Source organism: Taurulus bubalis (assembly GCF_910589615.1).
Source record: "Taurulus bubalis genome assembly, chromosome: 8".
NCBI classification, from domain to species: Eukaryota; Metazoa; Chordata; class Actinopteri; order Perciformes; family Cottidae; genus Taurulus; species Taurulus bubalis.
Window position 1 is genome coordinate 23231110 of NC_136596.1, and position 22414 is coordinate 23253523.

The following is a 22414-nucleotide window of genomic DNA, read 5'->3' on the forward strand; positions in this document are numbered from 1 at the left end:
CGGAGAGCTGGTTACCTTCAAGATGGCCGACGTTGGAGAAGCGACTAAAGCCAGCTGGACAGCGGCGTGCTGCTCCAAAGGCGTTCAAAGCTTCCGTCTGCACATCTGTCGCCACGAAGAACTCGCTCGGGGCTTTCCAGAGGACTTCACGTCAAAGGCGGCTCACGATCCGTCTCTCGTTTGTTCGGCCAAGACGAGGTTAGAAAAGTTCACGACTTGTGCTCCAAGCTTTTTATTTTGTAACGTTTTTTTATGAAAAGGGAACTACAGCAAAGACGTGTCGCCGCTCCCGATGGATCTCTGAGGTCACGAGTGTTCATGTGCCTCGTGCAGATGACATCTTCCTGACACGAGAAGCGGTCAGAGAGCCGATTCGCTTTCAGGGAACGACCAACAGAAGGGAAACATTTTGTCTTCACGAGGAAGACGAGGTGTCATCGTGTTTGCAGGCGACCCGGACTTCCTGTTCCCTGGAGTCCAGAAGCACAGCAGGCCTTTGTACACAGGAGACAACCAGCAAAGCCATTTGGCATGAGCATATTTAAACGTTGTACTTTTAAGTGTTTATTTTCCTATCGGGCAAGGTGTTAGCGCTTTGCCAGCGTCTCATGACTGGGAGAATGTTTGAAAGATCACTAATGTGCCGTAAACTGCTCCAAACAAACGTTCACGTTCTCTGTTTGACCCTTTGAATCCATTTTCACTGAAAAGCCAGTTCATCGTCTTCGCTGCAGTTTTTAGTTGAGTTCACACGATGGGATCGCACCGCTTAGCAAAAATCTGAAGGATTCTACACTCTTGACGTCATGCAATATTTCAAGTTCATGTATTTTTCAAGTTCTGTATTTTCTTAAGCACTTCGCCACTGTTTGTCTGACAATCAACTCGGTAGTTGGCCGTGTTTCTTCTCGTAAAAAAAGGCGCTTCATCTCAGCTGTTCTCGCTGGTTTCCGACATCTTTCTCTCTCAAGCTCGCTGACTTGAAACAAATCGTTGAAAGAAAAGGATATTTCTATATTATGCATCGCAGGAACAACAATGACAAGAACGCGTGATGGAAGGAAGGGATGTTAAAAAAAATATTTTGTATAAAGTTTAATCAACCCATATATTTTGTAAAGATAACATATTTTATTATATACAACTTGGTGAGTGAAGGTTTAAAAAATACGACATAGAATTGGTTTTAGAATAATACAATATATAGTAATTGCTGCCCATCTTGTCCATGTCCCGTTTTTCATCTGTTCACACGATGCGATTCAGTCACTCGTCGCCTACAGTTGAATGTACCAGCCTACAGGGTAGTTGCCCACTGGGTAGCCCAACTGGTTTCCCACAAGACTTGGTGGGGAGCCAAAGATTTAAAAATGATGAGGGAACTGCAGGACGTTTGAGAGAGAAACTACAGGCCGAAATAGAGAATATTCTTCCAGGCTGAACTTGTGCCAGAGCTTCATTGACCTGGAGGTCCGTGTGGTGAAGCTGGTTGCACCAGTTATTATTTTACTCTAATATTTATATATAAAATGTCAAAAAGTTTGAATAAGCAGAAGGAACATGAACTGCATGTTTGTAAAACTGTTGCTGCAACAATTAAATATCAACCCAAGTGTTCATTATTTTCTTCTTCTTTTAAATCAGGTTTTGTTGTTTTGTCTTCAGTGCTTTTTCGGAGCTGTCTGGCGGCTGCAGTTCAGTCCTGTGTCAGACGTTAACGATTACAAGGTGGGGGCAGCCTCACACATTTGATGAAGTGCGCCTCTGAGTCCCACTACAGAGGCCACCACATGGCCCACCAGTGTCTTTTCACCTGTTTTCTGTGGTGCCTTTCCAAAGACATAGCCATAAAGAAAGCGTAAGATATTTATCTATATATTGCTGTCATTGTATCTCTATCCCTGAAGACTGAATCTGTTTCTCAAATATGACAAACAAAATCTATTTTTTAGCTCCGCTCTCCCTGATAACCATTTTGTATCGTTTTGTACTTCAACTTTTTACTGCAATAAAAAAAAAGATCTAAAAGATCAATGATGTCGTATCTATTATTATCTGTTTTTTTACCTTTAAAAAGAAATTAAGAATGAGATGCAATTTTCCAATTAGAATTTTAGTTTTCTGTTGTAAATCAAGAATGTGCAGCACGTAAACAGGAAGTGATGGCACGGACACGTTTTACTTCCTGTAAACGGCACAAGATGGAGACAAAGTCCACGTTATTCGTTGCTGCACAGGTTGATCAATAGTATCACCTCTTAGCAGTTTCTCATCCATGTTTCTTTTCCCACAGATCCTTCACAGAAACCCCATTGTGTTGGTCTGACGTCATGTTTGTCCAGAGTGGCTCAGAAATCCATCCCTGCTGTGGCTCTTGATGCTGTTGTTGCTTCATCAGCACCAATTTAGTCAAATCAGAATCATTTATTTGGCCAAGTACGTTCCACATACAAGGAATTTGACGAGGTGAAAAGAGCAGAACAATAAACATAGACATAGAATAATAAAACAATTTAATTAATAAAAACAATAAGCACAGTGCAATAATCAAGACACAATTTAAAGATAAATATGGTAAACAACAAACAGATAACAGTACTTTAAAACAAGTGTATATTATTTAATAAAAGTGGCAAGTTTATTATAATAAAGAAAAGATGTTCAAGGATGTTGAAGGAAACTGTCCTGGTGATGTGAGAGTCAGTCAGTCAGTGGGGTCCCGGGCTTTGGTGATGAACCCGACTGCAGCTGTAAAGAAACTGGTCTTGCGGCGTGAGCTCTTGGTCCTGATGGACCGCAGCCTCCTGCCTCAGCTCAGCCTCAGCTCTTAAAGAGGCCAACATTTATTTTGTGCTGCCGTACCGTCATCGTCAAAACTCTCTTGATACAGATCACCACTGAACATGAACCTGAGAACACCATCTCTTCCCATCCTGAGGAAGAGTCCCCACCAAGGTCCCCGAGCTCATAACAAAGACTCCATGCTCTGCAGAGCTCTGGACAAAGTCCTCCAGATGTTGAGCCTGGAGGGTTTACACTGAAACCTGACTATGTGGACCACGCTGGACCTGATGGGACCAGCAGTTTGAGGCTGAAGACATTATTTCTTTCTTATCTTTACAGCTCCTCAACACTACTGTCTTCATCAGACTGATTTATTCGCCAAATACTTGAATTCTAAACACCGGACCGAATATTTATGTGGGGTTCTAGATTAAAAACAAATAATGCATGATGAGATAAAGTCTTTTGATTAGAGTGAATGAATGATTGACTGAATAAATGAGAGCGAAACTGCTCCAGAAAGTTAAAACTAATTCAGGTTGAAATACTTTAGATTACATTTCATGATTATTTGTACATTAACCGAGACACAGTGTTGAAAACCAATAGTCATATTAGTGAGTTTGATCTTGTGCTTTTAGAAATATTTACTAAATACATTGCAAGAACATTTGGCCACTTGAATAGGAGAATATGAGATACGCAAATCAAACTAAAACATCAGCTTTGGTTCTTATAAGTGCAGGTTAAGAGTGTGATCTTTTTTTAGTCCACCTGGATGAAATGAGCACAGTCATGAAATAAAATATGCTGTGAAACTAGTTTAGTGTCAGTGAGCCTGTTGAAATGTTCAGTCCTCAGCACAACAATCTTCTCCTTGTTTGTGGCATTTTATGATCAGTTATAATTCTATGTAGTGAAACAAAAAACAAGACATACACAACAGAAAGGACGTACAGGGCAACGTAAGTATCTGTGTCGGTCCAGGTTTTCTGTCCTCCCACAAACACTTTGCACCTCCATGACGTCACTGTTAAGCTGCAGATGATGACGTCATCATGAGCGACACTAGCAGCAGTGTGATCACGTGAATGGAGTGCTGCTGGATCCGGGACGTCTCGTAGGAGTCGGCCTTTAAGGAGCAGCTCCCTTGTGTCTCCTGACAAACTGGATCCAGAACTCGGTCCAGAAGCTTCAGGGACTGGTCTCTGCAGCTGGAGAGCTCCTGCAGGACGGCTCGTTAAGCTCCTCCCTCACCGCCTCCAGGAAGTGGTCTTTGTCCAATGGGCCGATGTCCAGCACTCTGGAAACGCCCCTCGTTATCATACAATATAGTTGGAAAAAAAAAAAATCACACACATTCATATAAATGTATATAACAGGTGCTGGGAAGTAAGTCATATTTAATGGTTGCTTCAAGCATCATAATGACCTGATTATCTCTGAAAATAAATTAGATTATAGTTTTATGATCTGACATAAGCCTGATAAACGCTACAAACCTGAAGTCAGAACAGATATAGTATTTAGTTTTGAAAAAGAAAACATAGTGACAAAGGTATGTACATGTGTTGTTTGTAGTTGTCAACCTTTAGGCTCATAACCACACTATATTTGTGTGACCATATGGAAAAGTTCTTAACTTAAGAAAGTCAAGGCAAGTTTATTTATATCCCACATTTCAGCATCAAGGCAATTCAAATCCCTTCACTTAAAACATCAAAAAACAAAAGACAGAGTGCAAAAGAAACAAATTCATGTAAATACATTTAAAAAACTGTCATTTAAGAGCCAAGACAATAGAAAATTTAAAAAAGCGGAAATAGATGAAGACAGTTGTGAAAAAGAATAAAACAGTGCAGTGTAAGAAATGATTTAGTAAAAGGAAAGCAAACAGAAAAGTCGGCCTGGTTGAGTCCCTCATTGTGTGTGGGCTCCGTCACATGCTGAGTCAGTGAAACGTCATCAACAACACACCAGTTATGTATTGCCTCTGTCCTAAGCGTGTTCAACATGGATGTTAAAATCGCCAGCAAGAATTACCCAGTTAAAGTCAACGAGGATTAAAGACAGCAGTTCAGAAAAGGTTGCACAGTATTCAGGTGGCCCGTAGATATTTAGGAACATGGCTTGTACACGATATCTGCTTTCCTTGGAGGAAATCATGAAACAAAACGGCAACTCCACCTCCTTTCTCACGCACTTCATCCTCACCCATAAAAGTGGGAGGGTTTGACTGGATGAGAATAGCTGCACTGTTATTATGAACTCACCACATTTTAGTTTTTCCTGGCAAAGACCTGGCGTTTAATAAAGCTAGTTGTAGAGTGTTAAAAGCATTATCAGCCCAATTTGTGTTGGGACCGGCTGTGGCTGACGAGGAATAGATACTACATTTGCAGGATCCCTTTCTATTTCTTAGCAGAATTAAAGTATTTTTCTGGGACCCATCAAGACAGAAATTGAGGACGCCATCGGCGCACACAGGGCCCCGGCTTGTCCTGGACAGCGTGGCGAGTGCCTTCAGCCTTGCAGCCTGGACTTAGCAGATGTGAATGACAGCTGTGCTCTGTAAACAAACCGCCTCATCAGGCTGCAGACACAGAGGATGATGCCTCTTGCTATTATCAATAGTAGTAGTAGTTGCATTGCTATTAGTATTGCCAATACCATTACTGCTTTCATTATCATTACTGTCACAAAGTCCACAGATAGTGAGAGCTGTAATCAGCAACGAGGAGCAGCTCTGAACAAACTGCTGAATGTCTTTAAGAAGTTTAACCTTAAAAGAGTTTAACATCGGTGTCTTTTCATCATGGATGTTTCCAACTGTTGCTTCGTCTTCACTGTGACAAAGTATTGTTTCATTGTAACTCAGGAAACATCAGCAGCAACATTTTGTCAGGAAACTATCTTCAGCTTTCTGTCAGTGTTTAGGATTATTTCTCTAACAGGTCAGATCATCACACAGAGAGAAACAGAGGTTAAATAATTAACTTGAACGTTTTCCAGGTTATGAAGGACAGTTTGAAACGTGTCCTGTTCTCTCTGCTGGTAATAAAAACATATCGCTGCATGTATTACAGTTAATGATTAACCAATGAAAGATGTTGGTGGAATTGAAAGCAAAGTCTGACATTGTTGAAAGGAGACAGGACGCCTTTCCACTGAGAGAGATCTCTGTCCAACATTGTTCCAACTGGAGGACTGAGAGGAGCAAACTGAAGGGAAGTAGAGTTTGGTGAGTCTTTTTATTTTGAAGAACAATTTGGCAAAGAAAGGAAATGGCTGAGAAAATAGTTCTTTTTGAAAGTTTCCTGAACTGCAACGTTTGTTCAGAGACTTTCAGAGATCCTGTGTCTCTGAGCTGCAACCACAGCTTCTGTTCAAGCTGCCTGAAACTATTCTGGAAACAAGCTGAAAACAAAAACTGTCCCATTTGTAGAAGAAAATCCTCAAAAGACTTTCTAGATATTAATTTTGCACTGAAGGAACTGTCTGACTCCTTTGCTGAGAGACAGAAAACTGGATCATCTGAGACAGAGAAAGGAGAGAAGAAGGTGGAGGTGGTGTGTAGTAAACATGGAGAAGAGACTCAACTGTTCTGTGAGGATGAAGAGAGAGTTGTGTGTCCTGTCTGTGAGTTTTCTCTCCACCAGAGTCACAAGGTGGTTCCTATAGAACAAGCAGTCAGTGACCTGAAGGACCAGCTGAGATCTGACTTGGAGTCTCTGCAGGACAAGAGGGACAAACACAAACAAGTGGAGGAAACATACAATGAAGTGACGCAACACTCCAAGAAGCAGCTGTTGTCCACAGAGAGGCAGATCAGAGCAGAGTTCAACAAGCTGCACCAGTTCCTGAAAGAGGAAGAGGAGTCCAGACTGGCAGCTCTGAGGGAGGAAGAGGAGCAGAAGGGGAAGACTATCAGCAGAGAGATGAAGATGATTCAGGAGCAGATCTCCTCTCTGTCAGACAGCATCTCTGCTGTTGAAGAAGACCTGCAGAAACACAAGGTGTCATTCCTCAGCAGTTATAAACCCACTCAGACCAGAGCCAGAGTCCAGAGCTCACTGTCAGATCCACAGCTGGTCTCAGGAGCGCTGATAGATGTGGCCAAACACCTGGGCAACCTGTCCTTCAGAGTCTGGGAGAAGATGAAGGACCAGGTCCACTTCAGTCCTGTCATTCTGGACCCAAACACTGCAGCCTACAGTCTCTATCTGTCTGATGATCTGACCAGTGTGAGACATGGAGACACAAAGCAGCAGCTTCCTGACAATCCAGAGAGAAACACTAAGTGTGCCACTGTTCTGGGATCTGAGGGCTTCAGCTCAGGGAAACACAGCTGGGAGGTGGAGGTGGGAGACCATCCTGGCTGGACTGTAGGTTTGGCTAAAGAGTCAGTTGACAGGAAGGGAAAGATATTTGCTTCACCAGAATATGGAGTCTGGTGTTTAATTCATCACAGTGGAAAATACACTAATGTAGCTGGTAAGACTGTCAGAGGGAAGAAGAGTCTCCAGAGGATCAGAGTCCAGCTGGACTATGGCAGAGGGAAGGTGTCCTTCTACGACCCTGAAGACATGACTCACATCTACACTCACAAAGACACTTTCACTGAGAAACTCTTCCCATATTTCAGTATTGGAAAGGCTGGTGATGCTAAAACTGCTGAGATCAAAATCTGTTAAACTGATATTTCTCTGTGATGTTCAGACATGTTTGTGTTTGTTTGACTTCACTGTGTCAAGATCTCATTGATATAATCAATACAACCAACAGTTATAACAGAAACAAATATATGTAACACTCAAACTGCTTCACATCATCAGATCATAAACTTTCACACAGAAACAAATGATTATTCAATAATAACTCAATCAGCATCTTGTGTTTCATCAGAACTCAATCTCACATTTAGTGAATCCACTGAACCAAATACTTTGTTTCCAGATGTGTTTCTTTAACTTTGATCATCATCCGATATCAGTTTTCTTTCATATAATTTTTGGATCTTATGTTGAGTTTAAATGTTATAATTTCAGTGTTTCACACTTTACACTCAGAGTCTCAGAGGTTCAGTGAATCAAAACACATTATATGACTCTGATTAATTATCTTTTTATGATTGAAGTTGTTTTTCTTTATTGTCTCTAATGAATAATGCAAACACACTTTTTTATTTTTGTTTATTGTTTTCATGAAATTTACTGTAAAACATGAACACATGAAATATTATTTTAATCTAAAATACATTTTTTGGAAATACATTAAGAAAATAAGTTTTAAGGATCTGTTGTTGAACAAAAATGATTCAAAAATAAATCCACAAAGGTTTTAACTGAATGACATCATCATATAAAAAGCTTTAAAGATAAAAGCTGTGAAGTATTCTGGTGATCAGCATATTGTTTTATGATATATTTTAATCTTCTGATGATTTTTTTAGTTTGGGATTCCTTGTTTTATTTTGTGTAAAGAAATGTTTTGATTGTGTTTTATTTCAAGATAAGTTCAACTTTATTCATTCTGAGGGAAATTGATGTTTAATAGTTTTAATACAAAGTGTGAAGAGTGTAAATATAAAGTCTAAGAATCTAAAATACATACATTATATACAATTCCAAAATCAGGTTCACAGTATGATCATAAAAATATAAATGTGTTTTGATTCAGTTTGTAATTCTTTCAAAGCTTCTTCATATTGTTTATGATGATATTTGTAGTTTTTAAATGATCAGTAACATAAACAATGTCTAACAATGTTTGTGATCAAGAAAAATTAACTTTATTTTAAAATGTATTTTTTTATTAAATCAACTATATCTTTATAAATGTAAATCTGATGGATGAAGATGTATGATGTGTAAATAAATCAACAACAGTTTTTATTCACAATTTTCTGTTTCATGTTGTTTCAGTGACCACAAACTCACCAGACCCCAAATATACCCTCTCACACACACACAGACACACACACCATTTTTAATGATATTATGTTATTATTAATGTAATTATTTAACTAATATAAATAATTATAGATAATAATTATTGCAATAGAATATTTTGAGCAATCATGACATTTGAAAAACTGAAACCAGATAATGTTGATAATTATTGTTTCAGCACTTATAAGTGTATAAGTATTATAAATAATAAATAATATAAGTATTTTTGTTTTTTTAATTGCATTACAGAAAATAAAGAACTTCTAATTTTCTGAGACAGGCCTGTATATATATATATATATATATATATATATATATATATATTTAATTTACTGTTCATCTGCTTTATATTTGATGTTCTAGGAGCATTTTGTTTTTGTGCATTTCAGATAAAAAAAATCTATAAAATATCTTGAAAGCATCACTTTGGCTGTATTAATACATATAACATTAAATAGTCAAACATTTAGATATGAGCAGCTGTACGCTTACACATTAGTATAATAAACATCTGACTTAGGACCAAGGTGAATGGAGGTACGAACTTGTAAACTCACATCCATGGTTTAATGTCACTCTTGAAAGAGAAAATCATTTAATTTTCACAGAATACAGCTAAGAGCGCAGGGGGTGCTACTTACCTGACAGGGTACAAATGTTCAGTCACGGATTCGAAGTTATAATATTACACCAGCAAACTGGATGCTGGGTAAACTCCGCCCACTTATCATGATACTCCGTCACACAGGAGAGAGCGTCTCCTGTGTGACGGAGTTTCCCAGTGTGTGTGTGTTTGTGTGCGTGTCAATGTGTTTGCTTCTGTGTGTGTGTCTGTATGTGTGTGTGTGTGTGTGTGTGTGTGTGTGTGTGTGTGTGTGTGTGTGTGTGTGTGTGTGTGTGTGTGTGTGTCATCCAATAACATAATGCCAAACCACCAAGAGAAAATAAAAGTTGCCATGAGTTAAACATTAGCTGACTGGGGAGAACAAGAGTCCTTTTGTCCTGCAGAGGTGACGATCCTAAATGCTCCTCCCCCTCTGCACCGGTACCCATCTGTTCCTTGAGTGAAGTCATTACCTTTGGGAGTTGATCAGGTACACAGGAACTCCAGACTGACCGTGTATGACAACGTTTGCACAACAGGTGCTGAAATAGCCGTCGCCCGCGTTGAATTTGGATCGAGCCTCATTTTCCATGAGGTTCACGGTTAGACAACAATAATCATCTGATTCAGTGGCTCCCAAAGTGGTTGGTTACCCCGAGAAAGATAACTTTGAGATGATTAACAGAAGAGGAAAGTAGAAAACAACATTAATACTACACAGAGATTTCTCAAGGATCACAAGGCAAAACATTTGGGAACCTGTAATTGTCGGCAACATAAATTAGGGTGGAAACAAAAATTCTAAAATTGAAAACAGAAAGTATAACAGAAGGAAAAAAACAAACCCCACAACAAATCATACTGGAAGTACCAGTAAATGTTCTTATTTCTTATTGTACCTTTTTTTTATATAGTTTAACATCCGTCACTGGACAGAAAAGTTTGGGAGCTTCTGTTCTGAGCAAAGCTTCTATCGCTCTTTAGTTATGGAAGCCCATAACCACTGTGTGGTACTTGTACTTCTATTTTCTTCAACTTTATACTTCCACAGAGATCAATATTGTACTTTTTAATTCCACTATATTCATATGGCAACTGGAGTTACTTATTCCCGCCTAAACTTCTCCGATGGTGTAATTTAAATAACTTTTTTAGCTCAGAGAGGTTAAATGATCTGATATAGAAACTAATAACGGCAAAAAATGTATATCTAGTTTATTGTGGTTCTTCTTTCCTCTCCTGTTAATCATCTCATGACCCCATAAGACCTTTTACCTACATTATCTACCTAACTGTATATGAAGTAGTTTAAAAAGTACAATGTGTAATGTAAAATTAAATTTTTAATAATATGTATTGCATAAAAAGAGATAAAAAAGAAGAAAAGATTGGAGTGGAAGTGGAAAAATGTATTTATCTTTTCACTGAGATTTGAAATGCTGGACTTTTTTGTAAGGAATATGTTTATATTGTTGTACTGGTACTTATAGCTCAGTAAAATATCTGAGTACTTTTTTCGCAACTGTCATTTGTGACTTTGCAGCAGAAGTTCTTAAAATACTCTTGACTTTGCGTTTCAGACGGTGTATGACGAGTGGTTCATAACGCTCTACAATCTGGTGTACACGGCACTTCCTGTCCTGGGAATGAGTCTGTTTGATCAGGTAAGTCATCGACTGTAACCTTTACGTGACCTCCTTTGAGCCGAGGAGCAGGGCTCACAGAACAGGAAGCGTAAACACACACAGACGTCTTGATGCCGTTGTCTCCCCCTGCTGGTCAGGATGTGAACGACGTGTGGAGCTTCCAGCATCCCCAGCTCTACGTTCCCGGTCAACTCAACTTGTACTTCAGCAAGAAGACCTTCTTCAAGTGTGCGCTCCACAGCTGCTACAGCTCCCTGGTGCTCTTCTTCATCCCCTACGCCGCCGTGCAGGACACCGTGAGGGACGACGGGAAGGACGTCGCCGACTACCAGTCCTTCGCCCTCCTCACGCAGACGTGTCTGCTGTTTGCCGTCACCATTCAGGTACGAGGGACCTTTTTCTTGCTTCTGTTTTTGTCAGATTTTGAATCTGTTAAAAGAAGAATCACACACATTTGTTTGTGTTTGTCTCCGCGTCTGCAGCTGGGGTTGGAGATGTCTTACTGGACGGCGGTGAACACTTTCTTCGTGCTGGGCAGCCTGGTCATGTACTTCGCGGTCACGTTCACCATGTACAGTAACGGCATGTTCCTCATGCTGCCGTCAGCCTTCTCCTTCATAGGTGAGCGGTGACCTCGTGCACTCCGCCGGGAAGTCTGCGTTTCCACGTTTTTAAACGCTGTGTTTACAGCTATCCTTGTGGTTTTGTTCTTGGGGCGGTCGGTTCCCTTTGCTCTTGTTTCCATTCCCTTATGTTAATTAAAACTTTGTTTAGTTTACTTTGTGTCGAGACACATTTGAACATTGAAGTTTTGCTTGTTTTGATGAATTAAAAAAAGGGGGATTTTGTAGAAAAACATTATATCTTTTTGATGTTGACGTCGATATTTAGATGTTGTTTTGGAAATTATATGGAAGAAGTTCAAACAAAATCCAACCCAAGTGATCTCCTTTTTCTTTTTGCTCAGGAAGTTCTTCCCTAAGAGTGAACTCCACCTAGTTATATCGAAAATATGTGTATATGTGTCTCTTTTGTATTCTACTGCCTTTACAAAGACACAACATAATATTTAGTTGTATTTATTGTTAATCTTGTCCATCAGTTAGTTATTTGTTTGCAGTGGTGACGGTGAAGGTTAAACTATAAAAGTCAAGAGAAGACCTCGTACAAAGCGTACAAATACAAACTTGTTTGTGTTTGCAGGAACAGCCCGAAACTCTCTGAACCAGCCCAACATTTGGCTGACGGTCCTCCTCACTTCCATCCTGTGCGTCCTTCCTGTTGTGACCTACCACTTCCTGTTTATTCAGCTCTGCCCCACCATCAACGACAAGGTGCCGATGGAACTTCTCTCTGAGAGAAAGATGTTTTTTTCTTTATTGCACCTGTCTGAGAATCTTCTTGTGTTTAACTTGTCTTCAGTGTCAAAGTACTGCAGTGATAGTTGTCTGTACAGACATGAGTACACTGCAACAAGGACTGCTCATGGGTCATTCTGCATACTTTTAATGCTGCCAATTTGCCAAAATGTATGGAAAAATAGGCAAGAAATAATATGCGCTGGAGTTGCAGCCCACAGCTAACTCAATGACTCCATGGCAACGTTATACTTCTGGTTCCTCAAAACCCCAAATTATAGGAGCTGTTGTTCCAAAACATAGAGCAGGATTAACCCCAAATACAAGTAAAACAAAGAGCAATAATAGAATAGTGTCAAAATATGTATGATATATACATATTTATACATATACATATATACATATACATATACATATATATATACATATATACAAATATATATGTTATAATAATATTCAATAGAAATAATAATATAAATACTGCTGTTATTATTATTATTAGTCATATTATTCTTTTTATATATAGTGTGTATATTAGAATAATATTAATAATGGAAGTAATAGTATCAGTGATAATAGTATAAATATGATTATTTCTACTAATAATATTAACAGTGAATATAATAGAATGGTAATAATAATATAAATATAACTACTAATAATAATAGCAGCAATTTATATAATAGAATAATAATAACAATATAGCTACTACTGATAATAATTATAGAAGCAGTGGATATAATAATATTAATATAACTATTACTACTACAAATAATAACTTACTACTGATAATATTAATAATTATTAGTATTATAATGATAGAATCAGTGGATATAATAGAATGATAATAACCATATGAATATAACAACTACTACTACTACTAATAATAATAATAATAATAATAATAATACAAGCAGTGGATGTAATATCGATAATAATAACAGTAATAATATTGTAAATATGACTGATAACGTCACTGTCTGCCCAAACTCTCAGGTGATGTTCAAGGTGCGACAGGCCAAAGCCACACCTCCTCCTCCACCTCACCACCCCCGCATGCGCCGCACCAGCTCCCGCCGCTCCGGCTACGCCTTCTCGCACGCGCAGGGCTACGGGGACCTGGTGACGTCGGGCCGCTTCCTGCGGCGTCCCGCCTTGTCGCACTCTTTGGGTTTCGCCAACGCGGGTCGCACCACCACCAGCTTCAGCCCCATGGGCCGATCGGCCGGCTACAGCCCGACGGGACGGCCCCAGAACGCCAAGGTCGCGGATGTGGAGGTGACGTCGCTGCAGATGTACAGGAGCATCCGAGATTCGGCCCTCTGACGGAGAGCTGGTTTCCTTCAAGATGGCCGACGTTGGAGAAGCGACTAAAGCCAGCTGGACAGCGGCGTGCTGCTCCAAAGGCGTTCAAAGCTTCCGTCTGCACATCTGTCGCCACGAAGAACTCGCTCGGGGCTTTCCAGAGGACTTCACGTCAAAGGCGGCTCACGATCCGTCTCTCGTTTGTTCGGCCAAGACGAGGTTAGAAAAGTTCACGACTTGTGCTCCAAGCTTTTTATTTTGTAACGTTTTTTTATGAAAAGGGAACTACAGCAAAGACGTGTCGCCGCTCCCGATGGATCTCTGAGGTCACGAGTGTTCATGTGCCTCGTGCAGATGACATCTTCCTGACACGAGAAGCGGTCAGAGAGCCGATTCGCTTTCAGGGAACGACCAACAGAAGGGAAACATTTTGTCTTCACGAGGAAGACGAGGTGTCATCGTGTTTGCAGGCGACCCGGACTTCCTGTTCCCTGGAGTCCAGAAGCACAGCAGGCCTTTGTACACAGGAGACAACCAGCAAAGCCATTTGGCATGAGCATATTTAAACGTTGTACTTTTAAGTGTTTATTTTCCTATCGGGCAAGGTGTTAGCGCTTTGCCAGCGTCTCATGACTGGGAGAATGTTTGAAAGATCACTAATGTGCCGTAAACTGCTCCAAACAAACGTTCACGTTCTCTGTTTGACCCTTTGAATCCATTTTCACTGAAAAGCCAGTTCATCGTCTTCGCTGCAGTTTTTAGTTGGATCGCACCGCTTAGCAAAAATCTGAAGGATTCTACACTCTTGACGTCATGCAATATTTCAAGTTCATGTATTTTTCAAGTTCATGTATTTTCTTAAGCACTTCGCCACTGTTTGTCTGACAATCAACTCGGTAGTTGGCCGTGTTTCTTCTCGTAAAAAAAGGCGCTTCATCTCAGCTGTTCTCGCTGGTTTCCGACATCTTTCTCTCTCAAGCTCGCTGACTTGAAACAAATCGTTGAAAGAAAAGGATATTTCTATATTATGCATCGCAGGAACAACAATGACAAGAACGCGTGATGGAAGGAAGGGATGTTAAAAAAAATATTTTGTATAAAGTTTAATCAACCCATATATTTTGTAAAGATAACATATTTTATTATATACAACTTGGTGAGTGAAGGTTTAAAAAATACGACATAGAATTGGTTTTAGAATAATACAATATATAGTAATTGCTGCCCATCTTGTCCATGTCCCGTTTTTCATCTGTTCACACGATGCGATTCAGTCACTCGTCGCCTACAGTTGAATGTACCAGCCTACAGGGTAGTTGCCCACTGGGTAGCCCAACTGGTTTCCCACAAGACTTGGTGGGGAGCCAAAGATTTAAAAATGATGAGGGAACTGCAGGACGTTTGAGAGAGAAACTACAGGCTGAAATAGAGAATATTCTTCCAGGCTGAACTTGTGCCAGAGCTTCATTGACCTGGAGGTCCGTGTGGTGAAGCTGGTTGCACCAGTTATTATTTTACTCTAATATTTATATATAAAATGTCAAAAAGTTTGAATAAGCAGAAGGAACATGAACTGCATGTTTGTAAAACTGTTGCTGCAATAATTAAATATCAACCCAAGTGTTCATTATTTTCTTCTTCTTTTAAATCAGGTTTTGTTGTTTTGTCTTCAGTGCTTTTTCGGAGCTGTCTGGCGGCTGCAGTTCAGTCCTGTGTCAGACGTTAACGATTACAAGGTGGGGGCAGCCTCACACATTTGATGAAGTGCGCCTCTGAGTCCCACTACAGAGGCCACCACATGGCCCACCAGTGTCTTTTCACCTGTTTTCTGTGGTGCCTTTCCAAAGACATAGCCATAAAGAAAGCGTATGATATTTATCTATATATTACTGTCATTGTATCTCTATCCCTGAAGACTGAATCTGTTTCTCAAATATGACAAACAAAATCTATTTTTTAGCTCCGCTCTCCCTGATAACCATTTTGTATCGTTTTGTACTTCAACTTTTTACTGCAATAAAAAAAAAGATCTAAAAGATCAATGATGTCGTATCTATTATTATCTGTTTTTTTACCTTTAAAAAAAAATTAAGAATGAGATGCAATTTTCCAATTAGAATTTTAGTTTTCTGTTGTAAATCAAGAATGTGCAGCACGTAAACAGGAAGTGATGGCACGGACACGTTTTACTTCCTGTAAACGGCACAAGATGGAGACAAAGTCCACGTTATTCGTTGCTGCACAGGTTGATCAATAGTATCACCTCTTAGCAGTTTCTCATACATGTTTCTTTTCCCACAGATCCTTCACAGAAACCCCATTGTGTTGGTCTGACGTCATGTTTGTCCAGAGTGGCTCAGAAATCCATCCCTGCTGTGGCTCTTGATGCTGTTGTTGCTTCATCAGCACCAATTTAGTCAAATCAGAATCATTTATTTGGCCAAGTACGTTCCACATACAAGGAATTTGACGAGGTGAAAAGAGCAGAACAATAAACATAGACATAGAATGAAACAATTTAATTAATAAAAACAATAAGCACAGTGCAATAATCAGACACAATTTAAAGATAAATATGGTAAACAACAAACAGATAACAGTACTTTAAAACAAGTGTATATTATTTAATAAAAGTGGCAAGTTTATTATAATAAAGAAAAGATGTTCAAGGATGTTGAAGGAAACTGTCCTGGTGATGTGAGAGTCAGTCAGTCAGTGGGGTCCCGGGCTTTGGTGATGAACCCGACTGCAGCTGTAAAGAAACTGGTCTTGCGGCGTGAGCTCTTGGTCCTGATGGACCGCAGCCTCCTGCCTCAGCTCAGCCTCAGCTCTTAAAGAGGCCAACATTTATTTTGTGCTGCCGTACCGTCATCGTCAAAACTCTCTTGATACAGATCACCACTGAACATGAACCTGAGAACACCATCTCTTCCCATCCTGAGGAAGAGTCCCCACCAAGGTCCCCGAGCTCATAACAAAGACTCCATGCTCTGCAGAGCTCTGGACAAAGTCCTCCAGATGTTGAGCCTGGAGGGTTTACACTGAAACCTGACTATGTGGACCACGCTGGACCTGATGGGACCAGCAGTTTGAGGCTGAAGACATTATTTCTTTCTTATCTTTACAGCTCCTCAACACTACTGTCTTTATCAGACTGATTTATTCGCCAAATACTTGAATTCTAAACACCGGATTGAATATTTATGTGGGGTTCTAGATTAAAAACAAATAATGCATGATGAGATAAAGTCTTTTGATTAGAGTGAATGAATGATTGACTGAATAAATGAGAGCGAAACTGCTCCAGAAAGTTAAAACTAATTCAGGTTGAAATACTTTAGATTACATTTCATGATTATTTGTACATTAACTGAGACACAGTGTTGAAAACCAATAGTCATATTAGTGAGTTTGATCTTGTGCTTTTAGAAATATTTACTAAATACATTGCAAGAACATTTGGCCACTTGAATAGGAGAATATGGGATACGCAAATCAAACTATAACATCAGCTTTGGTTCTTACAAGTGCAGGTTAAGAGTGTGATCTTTTTTTAGTCCACCTGGATGAAATGAGCACAGTCATGAAATAAAATATGCTGTGAAACTAGTTTAGTGTCAGTGAGCCTGTTGAAATGTTCAGTCCTCAGCACGACAATCTTCTCCTTGTTTGTGGCATTTTATGATCAGTTATAATTCTATGTAGTGAAACAAAAAACAAGACATACACAACAGAAAGGACGTACAGGGCAACGTAAGTATCTGTGTCGGTCCAGGTTTTCTGTCCTCCCACAAACACTTTGCACCTCCATGACGTCACTGTTAAGCTGCAGATGATGACGTCATCATGAGCGACACTAGCAGCAGTGTGATCACGTGAATGGAGTGCTGCTGGATCCGGGACGTCTCGTAGGAGTCGGCCTTTAAGGAGCAGCTCCCTTGTGTCTCCTGACAAACTGGATCCAGAACTTGGTCCAGAAGCTTCAAGGACTGGTCTCTGCAGCTGGAGAGCTCCTGCAGGACGGCTCGTTAAGCTCCTCCCTCACCGCCTCCAGGAAGTGGTCTTTGTCCAATGGGCCGATGTCCAGCACTCTGGAAACGCCCCTCGTTATCATACAATATAGTTGGAAAAAAAAAAATCACACACATTCATATAAATGTATATAACAGGTGCTGGGAAGTAAGTCATATTTAATGGTTGCTTCAAGCATCATAATGACCTGATTGTCTCTGAAAATAAATTAGATTATAGTTTTATGATCTGACATAAGCCTGATAAACGCTACAAACCTGAAGTAAGAACAGGTATAGTATTTAGTTTTGAAAAAGAAGAAAACATAGTGACAAAGGTATGTACATGTGTTGTTTGTAGTTGTCAACCTTTAGGCTCATAACCACACTATATTTGTGTGACCATATGGAAAAGTTCTTAACTTAAGAAAGTCAAGGCAAGTTTATTTATATCCCACATTTCAGCATCAAGGCAATTCAAATCCCTTCACTTAAAACATCAAAAAACAAAAGACAAAGTGCAAAAGAAACAAATTCATGTAAATACATTTAAAAAACTGTCATTTAAGAGCCAAGACAATAGAAAATTTAAAAAAGCGGAAATAGATGAAGACAGTTGTGAAAAAGAATAAAACAGTGCAGTGTAAGAAATGATTTAGTAAAAGGAAAGCAAACAGAAAAGTCGGCCTGGTTGAGTCCCTCATTGTGTGTGGGCTCCGTCACATGCTGAGTCAGTGAAACGTCATCAACAACACACCAGTATTGCCTCTGTCCTAAGCGTGTTCAACATGGATGTTAAAATCGCCAGCAAGAACTACCCAGTTAAAGTCAACGAGGATTAAAGACAGCAGTTCAGAAAAGGTTGCACAGTATTCAGGTGGCCCGTAGATATTTAGGAACATGGCTTGTACACGATATCTGCTTTCATTGGAGGAAATCATGAAACAAAACGGCAACTCCACCTCCTTTCTCACGCACTTCATCCTCACCCATAAAAGTGGGAGGGTTTGACTGGATGAGAATAGCTGCACTGTTATTATGAACTCACCACATTTTAGTTTTTCCTGGCAAAGACCTGGCGTTTAATAAAGCTAGTTGTAGAGTGTTAAAAGCATTATCAGCCCAATTTGTGTTGGGACCGGCTGTGGCTGACGAGGAATAGATACTACATTTGCAGGATCCCTTTCTATTTCTTAGCAGAATTAAAGTATTTTTCTGGGACCCATCAAGACAGAAATTGAGGACGCTATCGGCGCACACAGGGCCCCGGCTTGTCCTGGACAGCGTGGCGAGTGCCTTCAGCCTTGCAGCCTGGACTTAGCAGATGTGAATGACAGCTGTGCTCTGTAAACAAACCGCCTCATCAGGCTGCAGACACAGAGGATGATGCCTCTTGCTATTATCAATAGTAGTAGTAGTTGCATTGCTATTAGTATTGCCAATACCATTACTGCTTTCATTATCATTACTGTCACAAAGTCCACAGATAGTGAGAGCTGTAATCAGCAACGAGGAGCAGCTCTGAACAAACTGCTGAATGTCTTTAAGAAGTTTAACCTTAAAAGAGTTTAACATCGGTGTCTTTTCATCATGGATGTTTCCAACTGTTGCTTCGTCTTCACTGTGACAAAGTATTGTTTCATTGTAACTCAGGAAACATCAGCAGCAACATTTTGTCAGGAAACTATCTTCAGCTTCCTGTCAGTGTTTAGGATTATTTCTCTAACAGGTCAGATCATCACACAGAGAGAAACAGAGGTTAAATAATTAACTTGAACGTTTTCCAGGTTATGAAGGACAGTTTGAAACGTGTCCTGTTCTCTCTGCTGGTAATAAAAACATTTCGCTGCATGTATTACAGTTAATGATTAACCAATGAAAGATGTTGGTGGAATTGAAAGCAAAGTCTGACATTGTTGAAAGGAGACAGGACGCCTTTCCACTGAGAGAGATCTCTGTCCAGCATTGTTCCAACTGGAGGACTGAGAGGAGCAAACTGAAGGGAAGTAGAGTTTGGTGAGTCTTTTTATTTTGAAGAACAATTTGGCAAAGAAAGGAAATGGCTGAGAAAATTGTTCTTGTTGAAAGTTTCCTGAACTGCAACGTTTGTTCAGAGACTTTCAGAGATCCTGTGTCTCTGAGCTGCAACCACAGCTTCTGTTCAAGCTGCCTGAAACTATTCTGGAAACAAGCTGAAAACAAAAACTGTCCCATTTGTAAAAGAAAATCCTCAAAAGACTTTCCAGGTATTAATTTTGCACTGAAGGAACTGGCTGACTCCTTTGCTGAGAGACAGAAAACTGGATCATCTGAGACAGAGAAAGGAGAGAAGAAGGTGGAGGTGGTGTGTAGTAAACATGGAGAAGAGACTAAACTGTTCTGTGAGGACGAGCAGAAAGCTGTGTGTCCTGTCTGTGAGTTTTCTCTCCACCAGAGTCACAAGGTGGTTCCTATAGAACAAGCAGTCAGTGACCTGAAGGACCAGCTGAGATCTGACTTGGAGTCTCTGCAGGACAAGAGGGACAAACACAAACAAGTGGAGGAAACATACAATGAAGTGATGCAACACTCCAAGAAGCAGCTGTTGTCCACAGAGAGGCAGATCAGAGCAGAGTTCAACAAGCTGCACCAGTTCCTGAAAGAGGAAGAGGAGTCCAGACTGGCAGCTCTGAGGGAGGAAGAGGAGCAGAAGGGGAAGACTATCAGCAGAGAGATGAAGATGATTCAGGAGCAGATCTCCTCTCTGTCAGACAGCATCTCTGCTGTTGAAGAAGACCTGCAGAAACACAAGGTGTCATTCCTCAGCAGTTATAAACCCACTCAGACCAGAGCCAGAGTCCAGAGCTCACTGTCAGATCCACAGCTGGTCTCAGGAGCGCTGATAGATGTGGCCAAACACCTGGGCAACCTGTCCTTCAGAGTCTGGGAGAAGATGAAGGACCAGGTCCACTTCAGTCCTGTCATTCTGGACCCAAACACTACAAACCCCTTTCTCTATCTGTCTGATGATCTGACCAGTGTGAGACATGGAGACACAAAGCAGCAGCTTCCTGACAATCCAGAGAGATTCACTCATTGTGCAGATGTTTCAGGATCTGAGGGCTTCAGCTCAGGGAAACACAGCTGGGAGGTGGAGGTGGGAGACCATCCTGTCTGGAATGTAGGTTTGGCTAAAGAGTCAGTTGACAGGAAAGGAAATATATTTGTTTCACCAAAATATGGAGTCTGGTGTTTATATCATCACAGTGGAAAGTACACTGATGGAGCTGGTAAGACTGTCAGAGTGGAGAAGAGTCTCCAGAGGATCAGAGTCCAGCTGGACTATGACAGAGGGGAGGTGTCCTTCTACGACCCTGAAGACATGACTCACATCTACACTCACAAAGACACTTTCACTGAGAAACTCTTCCCATGGTTCAGTATTAGAGAGGCTGGTGATGCTAAAACTGCTGAGATCAAAATCTGTTAAACTGATATTTCTCTGTGATGTTCAGACATGTTTGTGTTTGTTTTGACTTCACTGTGTCAAGATCTCATTGATATAATCAATACAACCAACAGTTATAACAGAAACAAATATATGTAACACTCAACCTGCTTCACATCATCAGATCATAAACTTTCACACAGAAACAAATGATAATTCAATAATAACTAAATCAGCATCTTGTGTTTCATCAGAACTCAATCTCACATTTAGTGAATCCACTGAACCAAATACTTTGTTTACAGTTGTGTTTCTTTAACTATGATCATCATCCGATATCAGTTTTCTTTCATATAATTTTTGGATCTTATGTTGAGTTTAAATGTTATAATTTCAGTGTTTCACACTTTACACTCAGAGTCTCAGAGGTTCAGTGAATCAAAACACATTATATGACTCTGATTAATTATCTTTTTATGATTGAAGTTGTTTTTCTTTATTGTCTCTAATGAATAATGCAAACACACTTTTTTATTTTTGTTTATTGTTTTCATGAAATTTACTGTAAAACATGAACACATGAAATATTATTTTAATCTAAAATACATTTTTTGGAAATACATTAAGAAAATAAGTTTTAAGGATCTGTTGTTGAACAAAAATGATTCAAAAATAAATCCACAAAAGTTTTAACTGAATGACATCATCATATAAAAAGCTTTAAAGATTAAAGCTGTGAAGTATTCTGGTGATCAGTATATTGTTTTATGATATATTTTAATCTTCTGATGATTTTTTTAGTTTGTGATTCCTTGTTTTATTTTGTGTAAAGAAATGTTTTAATTGTGTTTTATTTCAAGATAAGATCAACTTTATTCATTCTGAGGGAAATTGATGTTTAATAGTTTTAATACAAAGTGTGAAGAGTGTAAATATAAAACTTAATAATCTAAAAAACATACAATATGAACAATTCCAAAACCAGGTTAACAGTATGATCATAAAAATATAAATGAGTTTTGATTCAGTTTGTAATTCTTTCAAAGCTTCTTCATATTGTTTATGATGATATTTGTAGTGTTTACATGATCAGTAACATAAACAATGTCTAACAATGTTTGTGATCAAGAAAAATTAACTGTATTTTAAAATGTATTTTTTTATTAAATCAACTATATCTTTATAAATGTAAATCTGATGGATGAAGATGTATGATGTGTAAATAAATCAACAACAGTTTTTATTCACAATTTTCTGTTTTATGTTGTTTCAGTGACCACAAACTCACCAGACCCCAAATATACCCTCTCTCACACACACACACAGACA

At 39.5% G+C, this 22414-nt stretch overlaps 1 protein-coding gene across 1 annotated transcript; it reads left to right on the top strand.

The window, feature by feature from the left end:
* Positions 1-6068: 6068 nt before the first annotated feature.
* LOC306740728 (uncharacterized protein) lies at positions 6069-21127 on the top strand (the record flags this gene model as incomplete). The annotated part of the gene is made up of 8 exons (XM_079222958.1): positions 6069-7473; positions 9879-9934; positions 10920-11003; positions 11123-11368; positions 11468-11606; positions 12189-12319; positions 13340-13638; positions 19711-21127. The coding sequence occupies 8 exons, from the start codon at positions 6069-6071 to the stop codon at positions 21125-21127; spliced, it is 3777 nt and encodes a 1258-aa protein (XP_079079084.1).
* Between the last annotated feature and the right edge of the window lie 1287 nt (positions 21128-22414).